The sequence below is a fragment of the Ciconia boyciana genome, chromosome 7, assembly GCF_034638445.1.
Source record: "Ciconia boyciana chromosome 7, ASM3463844v1, whole genome shotgun sequence".
NCBI lineage: Eukaryota > Metazoa > Chordata > Aves > Ciconiiformes > Ciconiidae > Ciconia > Ciconia boyciana.
The window spans coordinates 55,818,797-55,841,525 of NC_132940.1; the positions used below are offsets into that span (position 1 = coordinate 55,818,797).

The 22,729-nt window shown below is 45.7% G+C and overlaps 1 protein-coding gene and 1 long non-coding RNA gene across 10 annotated transcripts in view; both read left to right on the forward strand.

Annotated features, from left to right (window-relative positions):
- Nucleotides 1-860: 860 nt before the first annotated feature.
- LOC140654679 (uncharacterized) lies at nt 861-4,718 on the forward strand. 2 transcript variants are annotated; one of them, XR_012043495.1, is made up of 3 exons: nt 861-1,220; nt 2,828-2,904; nt 3,851-4,718. It is a non-coding gene; the product is annotated as an uncharacterized lncRNA (long non-coding RNA). The 2 variants fall into 2 exon arrangements; XR_012043494.1 differs by lacking the exon at nt 861-1,220 and adding an exon at nt 2,617-2,729.
- Nucleotides 4,719-11,407: 6,689 nt separating this feature from the next.
- Nucleotides 11,408-22,729, forward strand: part of ARMC9 (armadillo repeat containing 9) — a 72,655-nt gene continuing 61,333 nt past the window's right edge. For 5 of the 8 annotated variants that reach the window (XM_072866439.1, XM_072866438.1, XM_072866436.1 and 2 more), the window contains exons 1-7: nt 11,408-11,475; nt 11,862-11,949; nt 13,674-13,799; nt 14,365-14,535; nt 15,550-15,705; nt 18,415-18,507; nt 19,762-19,786. In XM_072866439.1, the coding sequence (XP_072722540.1) occupies nt 11,899-11,949; nt 13,674-13,799; nt 14,365-14,535; nt 15,550-15,705; nt 18,415-18,507; nt 19,762-19,786 (622 nt within the window). In that variant the 5' untranslated portion in view covers nt 11,408-11,475; nt 11,862-11,898. The other 3 variants (XM_072866437.1, XM_072866433.1, XM_072866434.1) reach the window with 2 other exon arrangements.

Consider the following 22,729-nt stretch of genomic DNA (forward strand, 5'->3'; position numbering starts at 1 on the left):
GTGCACATCTCTGCTTTCTCTAGCATTTCTTTAGGCTGATCAAAGTCACCAATTCCAGTCTGGCCCAGCCATAGCACTGATGCTACGGAGAGGGCAGGTCTCTGCTTGCCAACAGCTGTCCAGATGAGGTCTGCTTCCAAATTACCTCTGTGATACTGACTTTGCACTGATCTTCCCCCTTGCTCATCCTGGTATTCGTGCAACAGTGTGGGGCTGATAGAAGGGCTCTGGATGTTAGTGATGGGGAAATGAGGCACGTTTCTCTTTGTTTCACAGAATCCCTTTTTTTTTTTCCTGTGTGCTTTCACTGCTTTCACCAGATATGAACATAGTAGCTGATGTGAGCAGGCAGCTAGAAATACATTACAGGCCTGGATGGGGTGAATCCAGACATGCAGGTTGTTACACTGATGTGCATCATTAGCCAAGGGGGGATTTGCAGTCAGGGGTATGGAATGAGTAGCAGTCAGAAGGAAAGAATGCAGCTCGACCGTCTGCTGTCAGCTCAGCCAGCCCTTCACCTGTTGGGCTGTAACGCTTCAAAGGGTGCATCACCGGCAAGCCAGAGACTGTGGCCCTGGTCAGCTGTAACCCAAATGCTGGGGGAAGCTCCATCATTTGAAACAACACTTAAACGGAATGAGGTTTTTATTGTATGTATGTTGGGAATGTTTTGCTCCATGTGAACATACCACAAGCTCATGTGCATCGGTAATAATGGAAGACAAATCTTGCATGTAGTGCCTGGGAGCTTTTCCAGCAGATGGTTTATTTTGGTGAATGTTACTATAGCAATAGAATAGTCCGCCTTTGTTCTCTGCAGAGCTTAAGCAGTACAGAGCAGAGGTATGGGACTGAAAGCCAATTTTGAGTCCTAGGCTTCAGTCAGAAGTCCCTGAAGTTGAAATGCTGTCTCAGTAAGGGTGCTGGTCAGAGCTCGCAGTTCTCAGCGTGATCTAGAACTGTTCTCCCATGGAGCAAAGCCAAGAGTGAACCTGAAGTGGCTACAGGCAATGTTACCGTCAGTAAAACTGGAAACAAAGAGGGAATCACTGCTCCAATCCCATTGTCATTCAAAGTGGGACCTGGTATTGTGGCACAAGAAACAGAAGCTGGACACATGTACATTATGTGAGTCTTTCTGGTGCTGGAATCCCTTCCCTTGGAATGGGTACCTGTATCCCCTACTCCTGCATGTTCTGCTGATGCCAACCAGTGCGGTATGTGGTGTTTTTCTGTAATTTGTTAGTAATGCCTTGTGTCATCTTACAAAATACTGTGCTGAGGGGAGGACATTGGGAGGAGGAAAAAAAAAATCATTTCAGGTCATTCAGCAACCTGCTGGATGGTCAGATATTGCTGGGAGATTTCTAGAGTCCGAGTAGGAATGCTGGGAGTAGCTGGCTCAGAAGGACCTGAAGTCCTATATTGATGCCTTGGCTGAGCTGTGAACAGTCTGTTTCTATTCACAGGACTTTTTGCCAAGCCTTTCACACTATAACAGACGTTTCAGCATAGCCAGTATATTCCTGGCGCTTGCTACAGGTTTGGCTCTCAGTGCGGCTGTGTAAATCTGTACGTACAGAGCAGTTCCCACTGAGCCATGTACTGCCTGGGGCGCCATCCAGGAGACTCGATTCTTGTGCTAAATGATTTTCTTGTGCTTGTAAGACCACTCCTGCCTCTGGCAGTGATGCTTCCTGGAGCTCCCTTGGCACAAGCAAACTAAAAAACCTCAGATAGCCCCGAATTGATTTCTGAGCTGCTACTCTGGGGCCATGTGGCAAGGTTACACTCGGGCAGTCAGATTTTTAGAGGAGCTTTTGGTGTCTGTGGAAGAAAAAGGCCACGTGTGCCAGGCTGGGGACACCAGGAGGGAGATCTGGGAATTGGCCTGTCTGTTCTCACTTCCCTGGCTCTGCCACTCGCTGCATTTTGTCTTCACTGTGTAAACGCACGTGGAAACTGCGTGGTTTAGGATTGACGCTGCAGAGAGAACGCACGCAGAAAAGCATCCGCTGTCTTGGCTTTTTCCCCCGGCTGCTCTGCATTTTCCTGCTCGGGAGAATGTCCAGGGGAGGGGGGAGAGGAGCTGGAGGAGCGTCGACAGAGGTGGCTGCTGGTTAAAGGGCGAAGCAAATGGATTAGCAGTGTGAAGGAGGAAAGGTGACAGCCACAGCCACACTGCAAATCTGAGTTGCTGTGAGCTGAGGGGGAAGCAGGAAAGGGCAACTCGGTGGGATGGTGCTTGGGGGGCGGAACAACCATGAGGAGTGTTTTCTAGCAAGTGCAAATCGACCTTTTGCTGGAGGTCTGATGATTGAGAAGTGGCTCCTCTCTTGGCAGGAGTATGCACAGTAAGTGGCTTCCAGTGGTGCCTGTTTACACCTCTCTGCAGAGAAAGCTGTGCATGCAATGAACAGCTCGTTGGTTACTCGTGAATTTGATATCAGTAGACAGGGTTTCCCCTTGGGGAATTCACCGGCTGAGCTCTGTGCAATTGGAGCCTGCTCTGTCATGGAGCGTCCAGGTCCTTCCCAGCTTCCTGCACAGTGGGCAGCCCCTCAGGTACGCGTGCTCAGGCCCTGTAAGTTCATAAAGGATAAACGTCTCCCATCCACGCCGCAGCTTGGGAGGATGCTGGTCCTGTGCCTTGGTGAGATGTGTCTAGCTCAGGGGGCACCTCTTAAAAGACTCCAGGCAGCACAAGGACAAGAGATCCTCTCATGGTGAGTTTATGAGAGCATAGGATACAAAACAGTGTGTCCTGACTATAGAATGATCTGATACATGGGATTTTTTTTCTAACCTCTACATATTTATTCAGTTTACCAATCAGGCTGCTGAGGATGCTGCTCTGCGACCACCTGAGGCTCAGAAAACCTCCAGAGATCTTCTAGAAAGGTACTAGAAAACCTCTGGGAAGGCTCTGGAAAGATGCTAGAGCACTCACTGTGGATCAGTCAGCAGCAGCTCTCGGTGCTGCAGTGGGTGTCTTCCCCTTCCAATGCCTCCCTGGGCTCCCTGGCTTCTTGTGGTGGATGCCAAGACCTTGCATCCCCCTGCACCAGGCTCTCCCAGGGTTTGTGCATCCCTGTAAGATGGTGCCCGGCAAGGGAAGTACTGAAAATCAATGGAAGCACTGGGGTAAAGCCTTCTGGGCTGGATCCTGTCCCCACACTAAGGGGCCTGACCAGTTTCCCTGGGGACAGATGGGGCCAGTCACTGCAGGACCGGCTCAGTGCTGTGCTCAGGGGACGGAGGCCACTGCTGGCTTTCTGATCTCCAGTTTGGAGAAGGCATGGCAGGACCCTGGAAACCTTCTCTGCTGCTTTAAATAATGCCATTTAGCCACAGTGACTCATTAGTGCTGATTTCTTAGGAAGTGCTGCTCTCCTGGGCCTGTCTGGGGATGCTGCGGAGTGACCCACCCCTGGGGTGTTTGCCAGGGACTAATTGGACTTACTGCTCCTGGGTTTGCCGGAGGAAGAGGCCAAGGTGGCAGGAAGCATGCTTCTGTCCCTCCTGACTAATGGGCCTCATCCCCCTTAACCCTGGTGAGAAATATATCACTTCAAAAGCATGCCGCTTCTGACAGGTCCCAGAGTTCCTCCAGGAGGCCCTGGACATGTCCTCAGTCTCCACTTTCTGATGGTTAACTCAGGTACAAGCCCCCTGCTCAGCACCGTGCTGGGGACAAAAGCGGGGATGGAGATGCTGGAGGTAAAGCTCCCAGGGTAAGGGGTCTTCAAGGAGGGGCCCAGCAGTGGCAGGCACTCAGCAGATCTCGTCTTCCCACCTCTCCGTGTTGCAGCGGTGCCGCCCTCCCTATCTCTCCCCTTCCTTCCAGGGCCAGGCGAAGCTCTTCCTCCTCGCCATTCAACATGAAGGTTGGGCACCGCTGATAACGATGGCGACGTTGGCCGTTTATCTCCCTACATCCTGAAGGCTGGAGCATCCCCACCCTCGCCCCAGCCTGCCCCAGGCTGTTCTCCTGCCTGCTGCTCTCGCGCGCTGGTGATGGGCTGGGTTTTCAGCCCAGCTCTGGCTACACCTTAACCCTGCGGCAGTGGCAGGATGGGGGAGATGGGGAGCACGGACATTGCAGGACCGTGCAAGGCTTGTGGTGTTTGCTTGCAAACTCTGATGGGACCAGTGGGCCTGAAGGCCTTCACCCAAGGGTGCTGGTGTTTCCCCAGGGTGGCTTCACATGGGAGCAAGGCTCTTCACTCCCTCAGTGAAGATAACTGGTTTTGGCAGATCTGGTTCTATGTGTTTCTCTGGCACTGGTGGGACTGGACTGGGCTGGCCTGCACTCTCTGCCTTGGGAGGAAATGCTGCCCCAGCCTCTGCTGTTGGGCTCCAGCTCAGGACTGGCTTGACTTGGCCTTTGAAATCCTGCTCTGCATGGTCAAATAGTCCAGCTGGTAGCAGCCTGGGTCTAGAGTTTTGTTTTGAGGTCTGTACTCCAGTTCCTGGCGTTGGCTGCACAACTAAAGATCTACTTTTTGCTCAGAAGTAGTATTGTGCAGGTACTCCAGTGAGCCATCTCTTCTAGTGTGGGAGGGAATGGGTGTTACCCACATATTGCAGAGAGGTGACTCGAGGCAAATCCTATTTCTGCCCAGGTCCTTAGGAGACAAGCTAATCAGAGGTCCTGGAGATCATGAACCCCAGACATCCCAACCTTGTGGGATTCATGATGGACCCTGCTGCCTGACACTTGCGTGCATGTGTGTGTTTAAGCAACATATATGTCTCTTTTCATTGCGTTTGCAATGCATGTGCAGAAAATGGTGGAGGGTCTATACTGTAAGGGTCCAGGTGAAGCGGGTCCTGGCAAGCAGGGCAGGGTGCATGGGGGGACACCCTGGGGCTCGCTGCCCACAGCCTTGGTGCAGGGCTGGCTCTGGGGTTGGCCAAGGGCAGTCGTTCGGTGGCAACAGCATCCCTGGCCAAGTGTATAAATATAGCTGCTCTGGTGACCCAGGGAAGACTTTCTGCACAGGCGAGGCTAATTGTCAGCAGAAATTATGGGGACATTGTTCTTCCAAAGATAACCTGCAAGGGATGAAGCATGGAGCAATTTTTTCCCCTTCAGATTTGAAGGAAAAAGACCTGAAATATTGGTGCATTGTCTTTGTTCTCAGCTTTAGGCTGGCTCTCCCATTTGATTGTTTTTCTCCATTCTGTGTCAATGAGAACCAAGATGAATTAACTTTTTGTTTCCCCACCATGTCCTCCCAGAGGAGAAGCTGAGATAGCTCCTGTAGGGCTGGGCAAATTCTCTGTTTACTTTAACTTCACACAGAGATCTTTTTTATTTTTAGCTTAAGCGTGAAATCTGGGGTTCAGGGATGAACAAGAAGCAGCTGAAAATAATTTGCTAGAAACATCTGTATTGGACAGCAGAGTTCATGGGTTCATTCATAGATGAAACCTGCTGCTTGGTCCTCTTGCAGGCCTGGACGTTTTGCAGTTTGTTCCCAAGGGATCGGGCCGGTGACCATCGGTCTGCGTCAGTGGTGCGGGACAGATGGCCATCAGTCTGTGTTGGTGGCAGCATCAAAGCTGTGCCCATGCGATGAAGGCAGTGAGGCTCCCTGGGGCTGGCACAGGGACTGGGGATGCTTCTCCTGACAAGGAAGCTCTGTCCTGCTGTTTCTGTGCACCCAGTTTCCCAGACTATTTTCTCCATATTATTTTTTTTCAATGGAGCATCTCTAGCTCTTCCCTCCTCCTAGCCCCCTGCCATTTTTGGCTGGAAAGCCTTGCCGTTACTGCAAGCCAAACCCTCTCACGCATTGGTGTTCACCTTGGTTGGGGGCTTAATGACCCATGTCTTAGATGAGCACATGCCAGAAAGCCCAGCTGGGCTCCCCTTCGAGCCCAGGGCATTGAGCTGCTGTCATCCCCCACGGAGGCACCCCCCAGCCCTGCAAAGGCAGCCAGTCTCTCCTGGTTGTCAGCTCCATCCCTGTAGGGATCTCTGAAGGGTGATCTCTGCCACGGCTGGAAAGGCAGCATGGGCTGATCTGTCGGGGTGGAGGAGCAGAGAAAGCGCTGGTGGACTCCCTCCTTCCTCCAGCCTGGGCTGGGCTTTGGCCAGCCCGCACCGGGGTGGTGGCAGCAGCAAGAAGGTTTTGCAGAGCAGCGTCTCCTCTCCAGGTGGACACTTGAGGGATGTGGGGGACTGACATTGCAGGGCAATAGGTTGAGCCCTGGATGCTCCTGTCCTCATCTGCAAAGTCCTGCTGGGAGAAGAAAGCTCTGGCTCCTTCCATGCTGAGCTGCAAGGTGTCTGGGAGCCTCCTTCACCATTTTGCAATGGAGCTGAAAGGAGGTTTTGGGGGACCCACCAGCCAGTCCCTCCCTGCTCTGCGCTGAGCAGGAAAGTTGAGTTCACCCTGTTGCCTCCTTCACACATCCTGTGGCACAAAATCAAAGTCTTCGTTGTGCCTCTCCTGGTCAGGGACTTTGGTTACAGGAAATTACTGGAGAAGGGTCTGCATATAAATAGCCTGGCACAGGCTGACCGCATCCTTCTGGGGAGAGGTGGGGAGAGGTGAAACTCGAGGCTCAGCAGCAGCTAAACAAGTTCCATCCAAGGGAGACAGAGCAGCTTTATGATAGCCTGATGCTGGGGAGAGCAGAGAGGTTTTGCAATTCCATTGCCTTGGTTTTCCTTGCAGAGGGCCCTGGGGAAGCATTGCTGTGTAACTTGGTATGTGAGCAGCGTCTGAACTGCTGGGCAAGAGCTCTGCCCGAGCGCAGAACGTTGGTCCAAGCAAACCTCTCTGCCGTCCAGCCAGTCCCAGTAGGAACCGGTCCGTGCTCCAACCAACAATAACATGTCATCAACTCAAAACTCGAATGACTTCTTATTTATTTATTGCCTAAATGCTCCTTCAAAGTATTCATTGAAAATCCAAAGCAAAATCTTTTTTGGGAACTAAAAGCTGAAGTTTGACTCAAAAAATAACAGCATGTTTAAGCTTTGAAAAATGTTCCTCTCTTGCCTGCTTGCTTTTATTTTTAATGCAACCACTTGGAAAGGCTACTGCAAGAAGACATTTCCTGCAAAATCTTCCACTTGGGCATAGAGAATAGCCTTCTGTTTCTTAATCAAGCAACAGGTTATGATCCAGTCTGGGACCTGCAGCTGGCAGAGTCGGTGGCCCAGGCACAGGAATGCTCAGCCCCTGGGAGAGGTGGCGGTGACACCTGCCCCAAGAAAAACCTAAACTATGGAGCTGGAGTGATGCCCCAGGTGATGATGAAGGTCCTCCCTTGGGCACGCAGGGCAGTGGAGTCCTGCTTTTCAGGTTTGAGGCACAAGCTTTGCATCTTCTTGACCTTACCCCAGGTGCTGGCCAGCAGGTGGGTGTTCACCCCTGGACAGCACCTCCCTGAAAAGGGGTGTCTGCCCAAGCACCCTAGGAGCATGGCAAAGCATGTGCAAGGCAGTGTGTGCACAGCAGCCTTGCCTGCCTGCTGGAAGGGGAATTCTACAAGAATGGGAGGAGAAAAAGAAGAAAAAATATGATCAAGCAAAGCCCAGATCCCACACAGCCCTTCCCACCATCCTGCCCAGAGCACGATGTCAGTCCTGTTTGCCTGCTCAGAGGAGAAAGCCAGCTGGATGCACATCATCCTGAAGATGGGAAAAGGAGAAAATTAGCATAAAATCTGTCTCTCTTTCCCCAGGGGCAGTGCCTGATCACCACCAAAGCAAAGCAGGAGAGATGGAACACAGAGGACAGTGTAGCTGCTTTTACAAAGAAGGAGGGCAGCTGCAGCTGGTCTGCTCCAAAACCTTGGGACCATTCTCTAAGAGTCATTTACTCCTTTAAAAAGTTAGAGGGACAGGTGACAGGAGGAGGAGGAGTTCACAGCCCCATTGCCTTCCTTCAGTTGGAGCAAGAAGGAGCCCAGAAGGCTGCACACACATCGGCGGCAAGTGGGCTATAAATGGCCGAGGGACCCAGTCCTTTGTCCTGCTGGGGATGCACTAAATGCCTGATAGGCTCTAGCACGGTAAAACTCAACATAAATATTTAAAGTTTGCCCTTGTGAGATCTCTGTAGAAGTGTATGCAACAGAAAGAAGGAACCTCTGGCTGTAGACGTACTCTACATATACACAGAGTATGTCTACTATTTGTATTATTAAGTATAGAAGTTTCATACATATAAATGTTATGTTTGTTTATATACATAAAAGTTTGGTATTTAGTATACAAATCACCAAACCCAGAAATTCCAATTACCAGCTCAATCACGTACTGACCTGACCACTTACCAGTGCACACAGTACCTACAAAAGCCAATCTGAATGCTAATTGTCAAGCTCCCAGTGAGCAATGGGAATACAACCTAATGTTTAGAATAGAAATTTCCCTTTGCTTCCTAGGAATTCCCTGGTGCTCTCTAAAAATGTTCATGTGCTTTCTAGAAATTTCAGTGGGCTTTCTGTGGATTTTCAATAGGCTTTCTAGGAATTTCCCACAATTTTCTAGGAATTCAGACTGGGCTCTAGGAATTTTCCCGTACTTTCTGGGAATTTCTTTGTGCTTTCCGGGAATATCCTTGTTCTTTCTAGGAATTGCAGAGAACTTTGTAGGTATTACAGACTGGAATTCCAGGGTGCTTTCTGAACAGTTTTATGTGCTTCCTAGGAAATTCAGCTGGCTTTCACATGCTTTACTTCCAGCACTTTCTAGGCCTTTCCTTGTGGTTTCTAGGAATTTTCAGGCGCTTTCTAAAAATTGCAGACATTTCTAGAAATAGCTAAGTGTTTTTGAGGGATTTCAGAGCACTTCCTTGGAAATTTCCCAGTACTTTCTAGCAATTCCCCATTGCTTTCTAGAAATCGCAGACTGCTTTCTAGGCATTGCTGAGTGCTTTCTAAGACTTACAGTGTGTTTCCTAGGAATATCTTTGATCCAAACTCCAGGCTGTCAATATCCTCCAAGAAGCCACAGGGCTACAAAAATTTATCTGCAGTGTCTGTTTTTTAAAATAAATAGCAGGGGGCATACTTATCTTTACCTTTGAACAGTGATGCAGTGGCAAACCCTGGAAGCATAGCAGTCCTTTGAGCTGCCAATGCACCTGCTCAAGGGAAGATGGCAAAGGCAGGTGTTGCACAAAGTGTTGGATGCTCATATTCCTTTCCAGAACAAATGCCACCCGTGGTCCTGACCAATTCCTTAATCGGAAAACCTCATGCCTGATTTCAGTATTGCTAGATTATTCGCCCTGGGGCTCTTCTGCCCAAGTTCAGCCAAAGCATTCCCTTTCTGCTTGCAATGACCCCGGACAAGCAGCCAGTCTCCTCCACCTAGGTCCTTCTGGCTTGCAGCAGGACACACTGACGGGTACCACACCACCCCACCGACTCTGGCCTGGGCTTGTATCATCTTTCAACAACACGTGGCAGGGCGCCGCGACGCAAACTGCAGTGCCCCGCAGACTTCTCTGCGATGCGCTGAGAGTGGTGGGGTCCTCGCTGGCGTTTCAGGAATCTGTTCGTCTGTCCCTTTGCCCCCACCTGTTGTGATGCACTTGCAGGGAGTGCTGGGGAAGGAGGCAGCCTGAAGAAGACTGGTGAGGTTTCTCCTGATTTCCAGGAGAAGCTCCTTCCCTAGCAGGATTTCTTTAACTGAGAATGTCTCCCAAGCATGCTGAGTTGGGGAATGAGACGTTTTCAAGGGCCTCTGAAACAGACAGAGGTGATGGATGAAGTGACCTGTTCCTGGCACCTTTTCATCCATCACATGAAATGCAAGTAAGTAAAACGTGGGTGGTTTAGCACAACCCCGACTCAAACCATTGCTCTGTCCCTTACCAGGACAACCATAATTTGAAGCAGCAAGACATTGGAGGGGGCATAGATTTGTCAAGGCTGCTTCTGCCCTTCGTAAGATATTTAATGTCTGCCTTTCCTTTCCCAAAGAGCAGCAGTCTGCCTCAGTATTTTATTCACAAATACCAACCCACCGCTGGCTGGCCATGGAGCACCGGTGAAATAATTCCCACAGGTTGTGGATAGAGGGCTAGTGTCTGCTCACCATCTGTCATGACTCTGCTTCCCATCACCTCACTCTTTCCAAACATTTCACCTATCAAGCTGATAATTTTAGATCTGGCAAGAATGTTCAAGGGTGATCTTTTCTTTTTTCCTATTCCTTAATTTGTTTTTTTAATTGTGTAAGGAGAAGAATACCCTTAGATCACAAGCCAAGGGAAGGCTATACCCTGAACTGCCTTCACCCACGCTGGTGTTGGAAAGTTAAGTTTTGGCTGGAAAATGGTCCCAGTGGAGAGCAGTGCCTCTGAGCTGGCTGGTGAGATTAGCTTTTGGGTTTTGTGAGGTTATAATCCGTGGGGGGGGGCAGATGCAAATGCCTAAATGCAGATGCCTGCTTTAGGAGCCTTTTAAAGGAAGAAAGATGGTGCTGTGCTGTGTCTGGTTGTGGGACGTTTGGAGGATGTGGGTCTTCCTAGGTCTTCGTGGTGGTAAACAAGGCTGCACGGGGTGAGATCGAAAACCCGGGCAGGACATCACTGGTGATACAATGTCATTTTGCTGCGTCTAGCAAATGCTTGCTAGAAACTTGGTGTTAATGGCAAGAGGTTCATTAACACCACTGTTTTAATTAAAAATGGGACGAAGCCTCGATAAGGGGCTTGGCCAATCCTCCTGTTTGTTTTGGTCAGGCTTCCATGAAGTAACGACATGTCGGACGTGCGCCTACCGGAGCCGTGCGTGCATGAGGCACGGGGCTGGTCTCGGTGTCCCTCACCCCGGCCGTGTTGGGGCTGCGATTCAGGCTCGTCATGCAGTGCTCAGTCTCAGCAAGGCCCTGCCTGGTTTTGCCTGATATCTTTTTCAGACGAACCTTCCCAGCGGTGAGGTAAGTGGAGCAGGCGGCCTTGGCCACGGGCTGCTTTAACCACAGCGGGAAGGTTCCATCCCCTCAGACAGCACAGTGCTTGGTGGCAGGTGTGGTGGGGGCAAATACCGCCCGATGGCTGTAGTGACTGTAATTAAGAAATCATGTAATTGTGCAGCTGAAAACTACGGGCCTATGGACAAGCACACAGTGTGGTGCGCTTTTAGACTTCTGGCCTGCCCAGGATGGCAAGGGGGTACAAAACCATATGTTAAGACGGCAGAGCATTTTAATAAATGAACGTGACCCCAAACTCTCATCAAGTTACGTCAGAGAGTGGCGACCCGCAAAAAGCGATTCTCCCCCACAACCCGCGGGAAGCTGCAGCTCCCCTCCCGCGCTCCAGGGGGCGCTGCCCGCCGGCACGGTGGAGAACCCCCGTCACGTGACGCGCCCTTCCCGGCCTGGGATTGGCTGAGAGGGATCATGTGCGGCGGGAGGGGGCGCGGCGCGGCGAGAGGCTGCGGTTGCCAAGGCGACAGGAGGCGGCGGCGGCGGCGGCGGCGCGGGGCCGCGGGGTAGGTAGGCCGCGCCGCGGTGATGCCGGTGGCACTCGGGGTTTGCTCTCTTCCTTCCCCTCCGGTTGGCTCAGGAGCTGGTGGGGCCGCATGCTCTCGGCCCTGAGGGGGCGGCCGCAACGCCGCGGCCCGCGGTGGGGGGGCGGTGGGCCGCGCCCGCGGGCTGCTGCGTGAAGAGCCGGTGTGACCGCCCCGCGGCCTGGCGAGAACAGCGGTTGGGGTCGGGGAGGACCGGCTTCGGAACTTCTCTGGAGGTGCCTTACTGGGGGGGGGATATCTTTCTCATGCGGTTTGTTTGGAGATGAGACTGCTAACGGGCTGTGTGTGGCGGGGCTCTGTGAACTGCTGTGCTGTCTGTAACACCCCCCTTCTCTACAATTTTCTAGGTGTATCAGCGATGAGATGTAGCAGTAACGCTTAGCGATGGGTGACGTTCTAGCTTATGAAGCTGAGTTACTCGGACTAGTGAGAGAGGTTGGTTTTCTTGATTTTTTTTTTTTTTTTTTTTTTTTTGGTTGGTATGAGCAACGCAAAACTTCATAATGCTTGTATTCAGAGCCAGGCATTGTAACTGTCGTCTAAATTCTGGATTTATTTAACTGGCCAAGTGTTTGCTATACCCTGAAATCATATTGACTCCTGTCATGCTCTGTAGATTCAAAGGGCTTAATGTCCATTAAATGCCAGCAGTCAAACATCAAATCAATCTAGAACTATTTATTGTTCATTGCAAATGAGGCTTTCATTAAAGGAACAGTTAAGTTGGTTAGATCCACAGACAGCTTTGGGGCTCAGGTCCAACCTGTGATAATGGTGAGATCTTTAATGGTGATTGCTTAGCTGCTACCTCATTCCGTATGTGTATAAAATCACAGAGGCGTATAAAAACCCTAGAGCTGACAAAGCCCAGGCTGAAGTCCTGAGACTGCTGATCTCCGTGGTTTAATGCCGAAGCAGGATTTTCCAGCTAGGCATTCCTCTACCCGTATTGCCCATAAGAGGTCATCAGAAGATATTCTAAAGTGTGAAACGGTCCTGTGAAAAAGACAGACAAACTTTCAAGGGTAGGTGCCTCTCTGGTAGTCTGTGCTTCAACCTTCTGGATAAATTGGCTAAAATGGGATATTTATGATTTGGAACAAGAACACAAACTGTCATCTCTACTTCTTGTTACTGCCTCATTCCTTTGATCAACACTGTGTTGGTAGCCTAGTTTAGAGCCCCAAGTGAAAACCAAAACAACAACCTAACCACCCTGCCTTGTGTGCTTGTGTGACCCAACCTATTGCAGGGTTCCACAGATGCCGGTGCTGCAGAGGGGTGATCAGGAGCAGCAGTCAGCTGTCACTGTACCCAGCTTTCACCAGGCTGTCTGTTGAAAGCCTGGACAGTTACTTCCTGCCCTAAAGAGTCTACCAAATGGCAAAATCATACACAACTTAAATCTTTTTGTGTATCTCAGAAGACAAATCTAAAAAGAGGTTTAAGTACTTAATTGCTACTATACTATTTATGTTAACAGTGAAGAAAGTAAATGATTCCTGTTCTCTGTGGCAATGCTGGGCATCCCGATCAAGTTTGCAAAATGAAATGTGATGTCTTGCCTCAGCAACCAATAACTAAGACGCCTGAGATGGGGGGAGGAGGGGAAGGTTGTATGTAATATAGTGACTGTACATTGCGGGAGGAAGAGGCAGCGCTGTTTATCTCTTTCTCAGAAGAATTGTGCTTGATTAGTTGTTCATTAATTTGGCTTGCACAGCTTCAGATGAGTGACCTGGCTTAGAATTCAAGCTGTCTGACTGCTGCTGTGGAGATGAGAGTCACACTTAAGAGTTGTGCCCTCTGAGAACATTATTTGCAAGGAAGTTATTTACTTGTTTCTTCAACCAAGGTATACCATTAATGGATTTTAGTTCTTTTTCTTCTTTGGTTGAATGAAATTACTGGCTAAATTGAGGGGCATCGTTCTTTTAGAGGATGTGCTTGATTGTCAGTACTATTCTCTAGAATGCAGGAGGAAGTTTAGTTGAGAGATGGTATTTTCCTACCACATGAGGTACCCGTTCTTGGTTTGTTGCTGTGCAGTCTTTGGCATTTATGGACCCTGCTACAGAGAAACTTTAAAGGACTTTGGCAATTCATGGTCACTCAATGAGGCATTAATAATCTAAAAAAATATTGGTTTTGTCTTGTAGTATTTGGATTTTGCTGAATTTGAAGAAACACTGAAAGTATTTACAAAGGAATGTAAAATAAAAGGGAAGCCACTACCTAAACCAGCAGGTGTTTCCTCAAGAGATTCAAAAGCTTTGCCTGTTCAGGTAATGCATAATTTACACTTAGTTTGAGTAATACTAAAAACAGTTAAAGGCCACTAACCACCATGGAATTATTACAGCAGTGAGATTATCTGAACTGGCTGAACAGATTCTTGATTATTTGAAGAAGTCTGCAAGCAGTCTTCTCGGAGTGCAGGAATCTTCAAGTTTGGGGTTGTTTTGCAGAACTCCGGTTCTTTTGAACCTGAGACAGTAGTTTTGGTTCACACTATTTTAGGTTTTTAGCTTGCCATACTTTGATAAGACTGATTTTCACACACCGTAGGCATGTATTTTTCCCTTATGGTAAAGGTGGGTCCTCAGATGACATGCTTGAAAATTTGGGCTTTACTTCTTGTATTGATGGTTGATGCAGGCTCTCAAAGATATTAAAGACAGGGGGAAGAAGAATATTTAGGTGGTCATTGAATGGTGAGAGATTTTGGATAAAACTTTTCATTCAGAGTGTTCAGGTGGCACTTGAATTCTTCATTCACTAACCTATTGTTGAAAAAAAATGTAGCTGTTCTGTGTTTTGTTTTTCACTGAATGCTTTTCCCCTTTGCAGAAAGATCTGCTTACAGCATTTGAAAATGGTGAGCAGAAAGTTTTCTTCCAGCTCTGGGAGGAGCATATTTCGTCTTCAGTCCGGGACAATGAACCGGTTGCTCAGAAGCTGGAGTTCTATCTTCACATTCACTTTGCCACCTACCTCTTAAAACACTCTATGGGAAAGCCTGTAAGTTTAGTTCACAATTCAAACTTCAAATTGTTTTTGTTTGTTTTACTTCACTTGTTTGTCATTTATTTCATGTATTTGATGAGGATGGGATGTTTAGTAAGAAGAATTCCCAGAATATGTATCCAGGTTTTGGACTTCAGTCTGCATTTTAGTTGAACCAGACCCCTTGTATTGTGAAGTACAGAGATGGAATTTGAAGATGTCCTTATCTTGGAGCTCCGGAAGTATTTTACCGTGGAAAATACCAGCATGCTGATACTTTCGCACCTCTAATTGTAGTCCATAGGAGATTCTTAAAACACTTGTTTTGCTTCCAGTTTGGACCGAAGCTATGTGTTGAAATATAAACATTTCTGATAAAATGAGGAAGCTGAATCTCGACCAGCTCAATATATCATATTGAAAACTATAATTCCAAGCTGTCATAAAATAAAATCTCTGTTACATGTGACTTTTATGATGAAGAGACATTTAAGTAGCCTGGAGTCGGCCAGATCAGCGAGGGCTTAATAGCTCCTGCCTTACACCTGTCGGCTGCTACAGGAGTATTTGGATGCCTTCAGTGTGTTTTCCAGCTTCTAAGGAGCTTTTAGTCTGTCCGTGTGCCAGCTCCCCTTCCTGGTGCTATGTGAGTGGACTTTACAGTTCTGCACTTATCACTGAAATAAAGCATGTCTAAATAGGTGTTTCCTCTCTGCTCTGAGTGTGGAAATGGCACTCTGCTTTAGAAATCTAGCCTGAAGTGGACAGGAATAATTTACATTCAAAAAGCAATTGTCCGTCTCTACTTTTGTTGGACCTGGACGACACAAATAACAACATGGTGAAAACTGCAGTGGTGAAAACAAGATATAACGCTCTCTAGTTAAATAAATGTTGCTGTTTAGATAACAGATATTCTGGGATTTCAAACTTGATATTAATGTATTTAGGTCTCTGCTTATATTTGCCAGCTTTACAGTGCATTCAGAGTGGTAGTTTTCTAAATAAATATGCTGCTTTATTTCCTAGGACAAAGCTGAACTTGAGGAAAGGATTTATCGTTTTAAGGCATACCTGGAAACAAAAGGAGCTGCACTGAGCCAGACTACAGAGTTTCTTCCCTTCTATGCTTTGCCTTTTGTTCCAAACCCCATGGTACATCCTTCATTTAAAGAACTTTTCCAGGTAAGTATCTATTTTGCAGAGATGGTATTTATGATGATTTTTCTTATGGGGTGATAGATATTGAATGATGTTTAGTTTGGTAATCGCTTTTATTGTTTCCTTTAACAGAAACTATACAATCATAGAAGATCATATATTTGATGGAGGAAGGGTTGTGAGAGTGCTATCAATAACAGAGTACCATCTTAAATGTATTTTATATTTGCTTGAGTCCTAAATGGTACGCCAGCTTTGTGTCAATAAATACGAATTCCTACCTTCCACACAACCCTGAAATACGCGTGCTTCTGGGAATCGCTATATAGTAGTTTAAGTCCGCTTACTTTAAGGTTGTTGCCCAGCCCCACTATCTGTGTATATATAGCTGGATTTAAAACATGATAGCTAGGCATAAGAGACTGAAGCAGTTTCATTTAATGTGGAAAAGAGAAAGTCAAGTTTGTAAGTTATCCTCCTGTAACAGAGAATGAGTCACCATTGTCTGTGTTTTGAGATTCTTCCCCACTCCTAAAAAAAAAAAAATGCTGGAAGAGCATAGCTGTGCTTAGTGGTTTGGTGACTCATGCTGCAGGCGTTTTTCCTAGTTAATTTTTTTGTTAAATATGTTTTAGCCTTTGCCTTTGAATGGCTGTTTCAGAGTTCAGTTCTTAGGCTTGCATGTGCAAGGTGAGAATAGAGTGTAAAACTTAGTGTGCTTGAACTTCAAAATAGATCTCATTTGCAGGTGCATTTTCAATATGATGATGATCTACAGTTATTCTATTGATGAAGGGGTAATAAAACACCCTTACATTGACTGCTTTGTGGGCATCATGCAGGTGGATGGTTAGAAGATGATGCCCAGAGCTGTGGTTTGATGTTCCAAAGTATTGGTGGCAATTCCTATGGGGAGGGTACAGCTGCCATTCCACCTGCTGACAGCTTGTTCCTGCGGTGGAACTGTGCCTTAACTTCTTTGTTTGCTGGAAGTGGCTGGTTATATGGTTGCACTTGGACTGGCTCAAGGAACTGATCTGCTTTATTGCCTGTGAATGCGTGTGTATACAGCTCCCATGTACACACACGCACATACACAAATTTGTTTGTAAAATATGTATAATATTTTGCAGGGTTATATGCTTGAAATGCTTCACCATCCTACTACATGGACAGTTGTGCTGGCTTATCTAAGGAGCTGCAGGCTGTTATGGTGGGAGGAGATATCCTCAGCCTGCATTGCTGCCACACCTTTTTTGATATCAAATCAAAGCTTGTGTGATACTTGCCCTAGGGCTGACTTTGGATGTACCAGCTGATGAGGAGCTCCAGTTTAACACCAAAAAAAGGCATATACTGCCATTTTCCTTTGGGACTAGCTATAAATTAAGAGATATACTGGTTGACCTTAGAGATGGGCTATGACTACTCTTTTTTAATTATACTTAGCAGCTTTTTTTTTTTTTGAATGCCTTATCTAAGATGAGATCCTCAGGTTTATTCATAGTAACCCAGTGTCCAAGCTCTTAGTCCACAGTCACTCATATTTTCTTGTGGGAATTGTACAGCTCATTCCGTGTTAGTGTTGAAACACAGCTTGTTTTACGTTTGAGAAAGAACAGCAATGAGTCACTAGTCTGCTAAGCAGTGTTCTTACGGCATTTTTTTTTTTTCTCAGGCGTCTGATGCTTTATATAGCTGGAGTTCCTGTCTGTTTGTGTAATACATCTTGAAAAATAATATACACTCCTCTCTGTAGGAGACGTGGTTTCTTTGGTAATATACAGCGTACTGTGGTGCACCACTGTCTGGATACTGAACTGGTAAATGCAGCAAGTAAATTCTGTACGCTCTCCAACATGGTGAAATAAGGGCAAATCTGAGCTGCGAGAACAGCTTGCAACATATACATATACAGCAGTAAATTTAGGAAGCTCCTGCTGCTTGTTGGAAGATACTGCTTTTTCATCTCATGGCTAGCTTTTCATCAAGCAGAAGCTAGCTTAACTGAAGGTTTGAAATAGAAGAAATGAGTATTCAGTGAATTCTTACATGTAGTTTGGCTTTTTTCCTTAACTGTTATTTTCTTGTGCTTATGAGACACTATGTCAGGCAGAAGACAGCATTCCTGTTAGTGGCTGATATGTTGGTCTATTTTTCGTACGTGAGCTGTTTTTCTCCAAATTCTTACTTTAGAAATGTTGTACCCTGATCACTGATGTCATGTCATAACCCTTGCAATAGTTATTGACAAAATTTACAATTCTCAGATCTCGTTAGGAGTGAAAGATGACTACAGTGATTACTTTTTGAAAACTGAGCAATGGAAAATTATTCATTTTGTACTCTATTTAATAAATCTAAAATTCATATTCATCTTTTTATCTTTTTCTCAAGTTGCTTATATTTTAAAGGTACTTCTAATTTAGGGGCAGTTGCTGCATGTGCATACAAGGCACCAACACTATATAATAGTTTTACACGTGAAATAAAGCTACATTGTGTTTTTAGAACTCTTGTCTAGGAATAATACTGAACTCTCTTCTAACTTCTGTACACTTGTATATTAGTTAGCAAACACATTCACTTCAGTAACAGTGAAGGGAAACTCTTTTCAATACAATGCTGGCTGCCTTGATTACTAGTGGAAGGTTGCTGTGATCCAAACAGTACTTTCAGCAGTGCGTACGTATTTGGTGAACAACTGTCATAATTTGTTTTTCTTTTCACAAGGATTCTTGGACATTGGATTTAAGGTCAAGATTGGAAAAGTTCCTAACTCTGGCTCTCAAAGCCAGACAGACTCCCCGGCTTCTCACTTTATTTGTATCCTTTTGAGAAAACACTTTGGAGATAATTAGAATTACTATAAAGAGGCAATATAATTTATTGGAAGAGTATGCTGCTAAGATTTATTGCAGAATTGCAGTAATGTTGCAGTTCAGTGTTTTTAGGAAACATTGTTTATAGTCCACATTCAAAAAAACCTTTTGAAAAAGTTATGTAAAGACAATGTATAGATGCATATGAACCTGAATATTTATCATATGACAATTCTTTGCTTCCATGTATAAAGTACAGGATACCCCAAGGCACCGACCTGACCTGACTTCTTTCTTAACATGTGTAAAGCTGTTAGTCTTCTTAATTAGCCATTTCAGGGACTAGCTGAAAGTTTTCCAGGGCTTTTAAGGGTTCCAGAAATTATTGTTTTACTAAATGGCTTGTGCTTCAGACTGTATTGTTTTTCTAACAATAGTGTTTAAGCTGTGTTGTCAGGCCTAATTTGCAAACTAACTAGCTATATGACAAATTATCTTCTCCATTTTTGGTCAATACAGTTAAGGGCAAGGTAGAGAGAACTGAACTGGAGGCTTTGTTCTGGCTTTTTTTTTTTTTTTTTTTTTTAACAGGAGAAGTTGAAAGTCCTTTTCCAGGTACATCTTTCTTTATTCTAAAGCAGCATCTTGCCCTGGTGGTAATGAATGATGAGCTGGAAATTATATTCCTTCTGTTCCATTCCTGTCCATTTGCCAGGATGGGGAGCAGTGATCAAAACACTGCTTTCAATCCCATGTTACAGATGGTTATGTGGGAGTCTGGCATAGAACAGTTGAAAAAAATTTTTTCTCTGCTTATTCCTCTTTATGGGGTAATGGACTGGATCCTAACTGAGCCCTGAATATTTCTTGGGTATAAAATATCACTTGCCCTAAACCATTTGCATATATTATGTAAAATCAGCAGTTTGACTTTTGATTTTGATGTTAATACATTTAGACTGGAGTTACCATATCTTATACTTCAGGGCTGAATCTAGTATCTTTAAAAGTCAGCAAAAAGTCTCAAGTCTCCATGCAACATTGTACATTGTGCACTTATGAGATTTTTATGTATTTATTATTGATTCATTTATTCTTGCTCTCCTGTGAAGCATCAGGCATTGGCTGTTGCCTGGGACAGTAGGAATATTTGGCTTGGTTGGGTTTGCCAGGGTTGAATTTCTCATTCTGCGTCTCTGGAACAAACACATACTGAAAGGACACACATTTTCCTGAACTGCTCCTACTCGTACAACAGAAGGAGAATGGACAGTGCAACAAAGGTAAATGCTGAGATGTGGTAAGGATATTCTGTAAGATTATTAGGGGCTATAATAGTAGTGGAAAGTACGCCTGCAATGACAGGGAAACTAGTGATGCGTGGCAAAAAGTCCTTTGAAATCCAGACCCCTATCTTGGTGATAGTTATTGCTACACTGCTTGAGGTCAGTAGAGTTGAGCATAGGCACGTACTAGAAATGGGAGGGGGCCTAGTAGTGGGATTTGTATTTTAAGTCTATTCTGTCCTGAAATACAGTAAAAACAAGTGGAGAACTCTGTACAAAGTGCATACCAGCTTTCTATTTTTAGTTACGATGAAAGTAAGTTTCCTCAGATTCCTTTCCCATACCTGCTTATGCTGATCTGCATCTTCCAGATTTCAAATCTCATTCAGTTATTCTGATGACTGTCTGATTAATTCACTATTCACTCATCCTGTTTAAACTCCTAAAATAGTACATATTGGTATCTCCTGAATAAGTATGTGTTAATTTAAGTATGACTCTCTGATGTGTTGCATTTTTGGGTAAGCTGTTCATCCACACTTAAGTGTGTAAGTGACTTGGGTCCTATAAAAAAAAATAATTTTGTCACTGAATCCCATTAGATGCTGATGGTGCTTGAAATATGTGCCTTTTAAAAATCAGTTCACTAAATAGAACTTAGGTTCCCAACTCCCTTGCATTCATTTTTTCACTTGACTTTCTGTGTTCACTTTATCGGTAGGGATTTGTATGAGCCCAGCTGGGTTCCTAAAATGACTTTTCCTCTTGACTTATTTTAATCTGTAATTTTACACTTACTATTTGTGGATTGAATTAAGGAGAAAGTTAGGCTCATTTCCCACTGTGAGTTCCAGGTATTTTCTTTGTTATTTTGTGCTTTGTGTTGCATTAGACTTTCATTGAATAACAGAAAGATCTTTGTGGAGTTTTATTTTCCAGAAGTTACTCTTATTCCTTGTGGTGGACTTTCCTGAAGGCAATAATTCCATACTCTGATTAAAAAGAAATAACTACATGATTGGGTGGGCCTGAACTATTTTGGGCCTAATTATTTTTTATTTGGACAGGTTCTGTGCTTTGTACAAGTACAGGGACTGTCATGGTACTGAATCTATGCAGGTTAGCCTTAATGTGTAGATCTGTTACGTGCCTTGGAGGTTGAGTCGGGTTGGATTTTTCATAAAGGTTACTTGAGGCCTGTCTCGTATGAAAGTTTTGGATCTGAGAGGTTATTTTTGCAGTACGCTTTTCAGATCATATGGGATCCACAGTACATACTCGCTGTTGGAGAATGTTTACTTTATCAGTGAAGGAGAAACGCAAAGAAAATTAATAGGCAACACAGGAATGAAGACCAGTATGGCAAAGAGTCCTGAAAACAGCCTTTTGTAAATAGTTGCCAGTCATTAGTCTGACATCCTGAAGCACTTCAAGTTTGGGCGGGGTGGTACATATGCTCCTGAGGGTGTCCTGGAGAGTTTAGTGTGTTTACCTTTCCTGATTAACCTGCTGCAGTCTGGCTTTTTACCCATTTGCTAAAAAACTTTAATACCTGTGTGACTTTTAAAGCCATCTGTGTGGGAGTTGTGCTTAACTTACAGCTCTCCTATATGTTTTCAGTTTGGCTGGAAAGAGAATTGCAGAATGGTTGGCATCTTCCACAGAGAGCTTCAGACCTTCTGTGTGGCCTCTGTGCTAACAGGAATGGAGGGAATGAAGTATTTGGAAGTGTGTTCAGCTACTGTCCCCTTCACTGCCTCATTACAAATCTGTGGATGAGTTCACAGCCACTCTTCCACCATTTTGGGAAAGGGGAGAGTGGAGAAGTGTGTCAGGCTGCTGCACAAGAGAAGGTGAAGTGTGACCTACCTGTCTGTCAAGATTTGCTATAGCCTGAATGACTATTAATGTGGAAAGATGTCAGTTTAGAATATGGATAGTAATTTTTATGGAAGTGAGGTAAGCAAGGAGACAAGGTAACTAGTGCCTCTCCCAAGAGCAAGGTTTCGGTGTCACCTAAGGAGCCCTGGTGTCTGACAGCAGTTCCTGGGACCTGCAACTCCTCTGCTGAGAGCTCTGCTGCATTGTATGCAGGAGCTCAACCCGGCCAGAGTCAGTGCTTCTAGCAAAGTATGTGAGGGTGGGCTGAGATTAGAGAGACAGAGAGGGCAAGCACGAGTTCAGGGAGCATGTCTGAGGTGTAGGGAAGTTGTCATAAAGGATAATGACCAATCTCTTACTTAGAGAGAAAAGCTTATTGTGGAATTATGTGCATATGTGTAACTCCTTCACTGCTCATAGGAACTGGAGTCAAAACATTAAAAAGGCTTGACAATTACATGCATGAGAGAGCAGGCAAGAATACTGGTAGAAACATGCAGTAGTTCAAGTGATGCCTAATGCCAGCATCTTCATTTGGCAGAAGCACAAGCTTTACTGTACACTGTATCCTCCTAAACCAGGAGGTTAGTCCTCTGTCCTTTATTTTCCCCTCTTTTCCTCCACAGATAAATAATGGTTCTGGTAGGTATTAGGTCCAGAACATCCCCTGCCCCTCCCCCACTCCCCCATAAGCTTATCATATGTAGAAAGCATTTGTCAGTGTTGGAAGTTGTGTCTGGGAGAGGGAAAGAGAGAAGCCAAATGTGTTGTGTTACTCTCTGCTTCCTACTACATGTGCAGTTTGGTTTCTGCTGCAAGGGGACTTAAATGTGAACTGCCTCTGAAAGGCATTCTTTCCTTCTCCCCTATCCTGACTCAGATGGCAATGATTTAACATTTTAAACAAGCAACTAAATATTAATTTTTACCTGGACTGGTAGCTCCGTGATCTGTCTGCACAAATGCTGTTACTGGTTGTGGGGATACAGCAGGAATGCAAGGGGGGAATGGGGCAGCGCAGGACCAGCTCTTCCAACAGCTGTCTGTACTTGGGTCAGC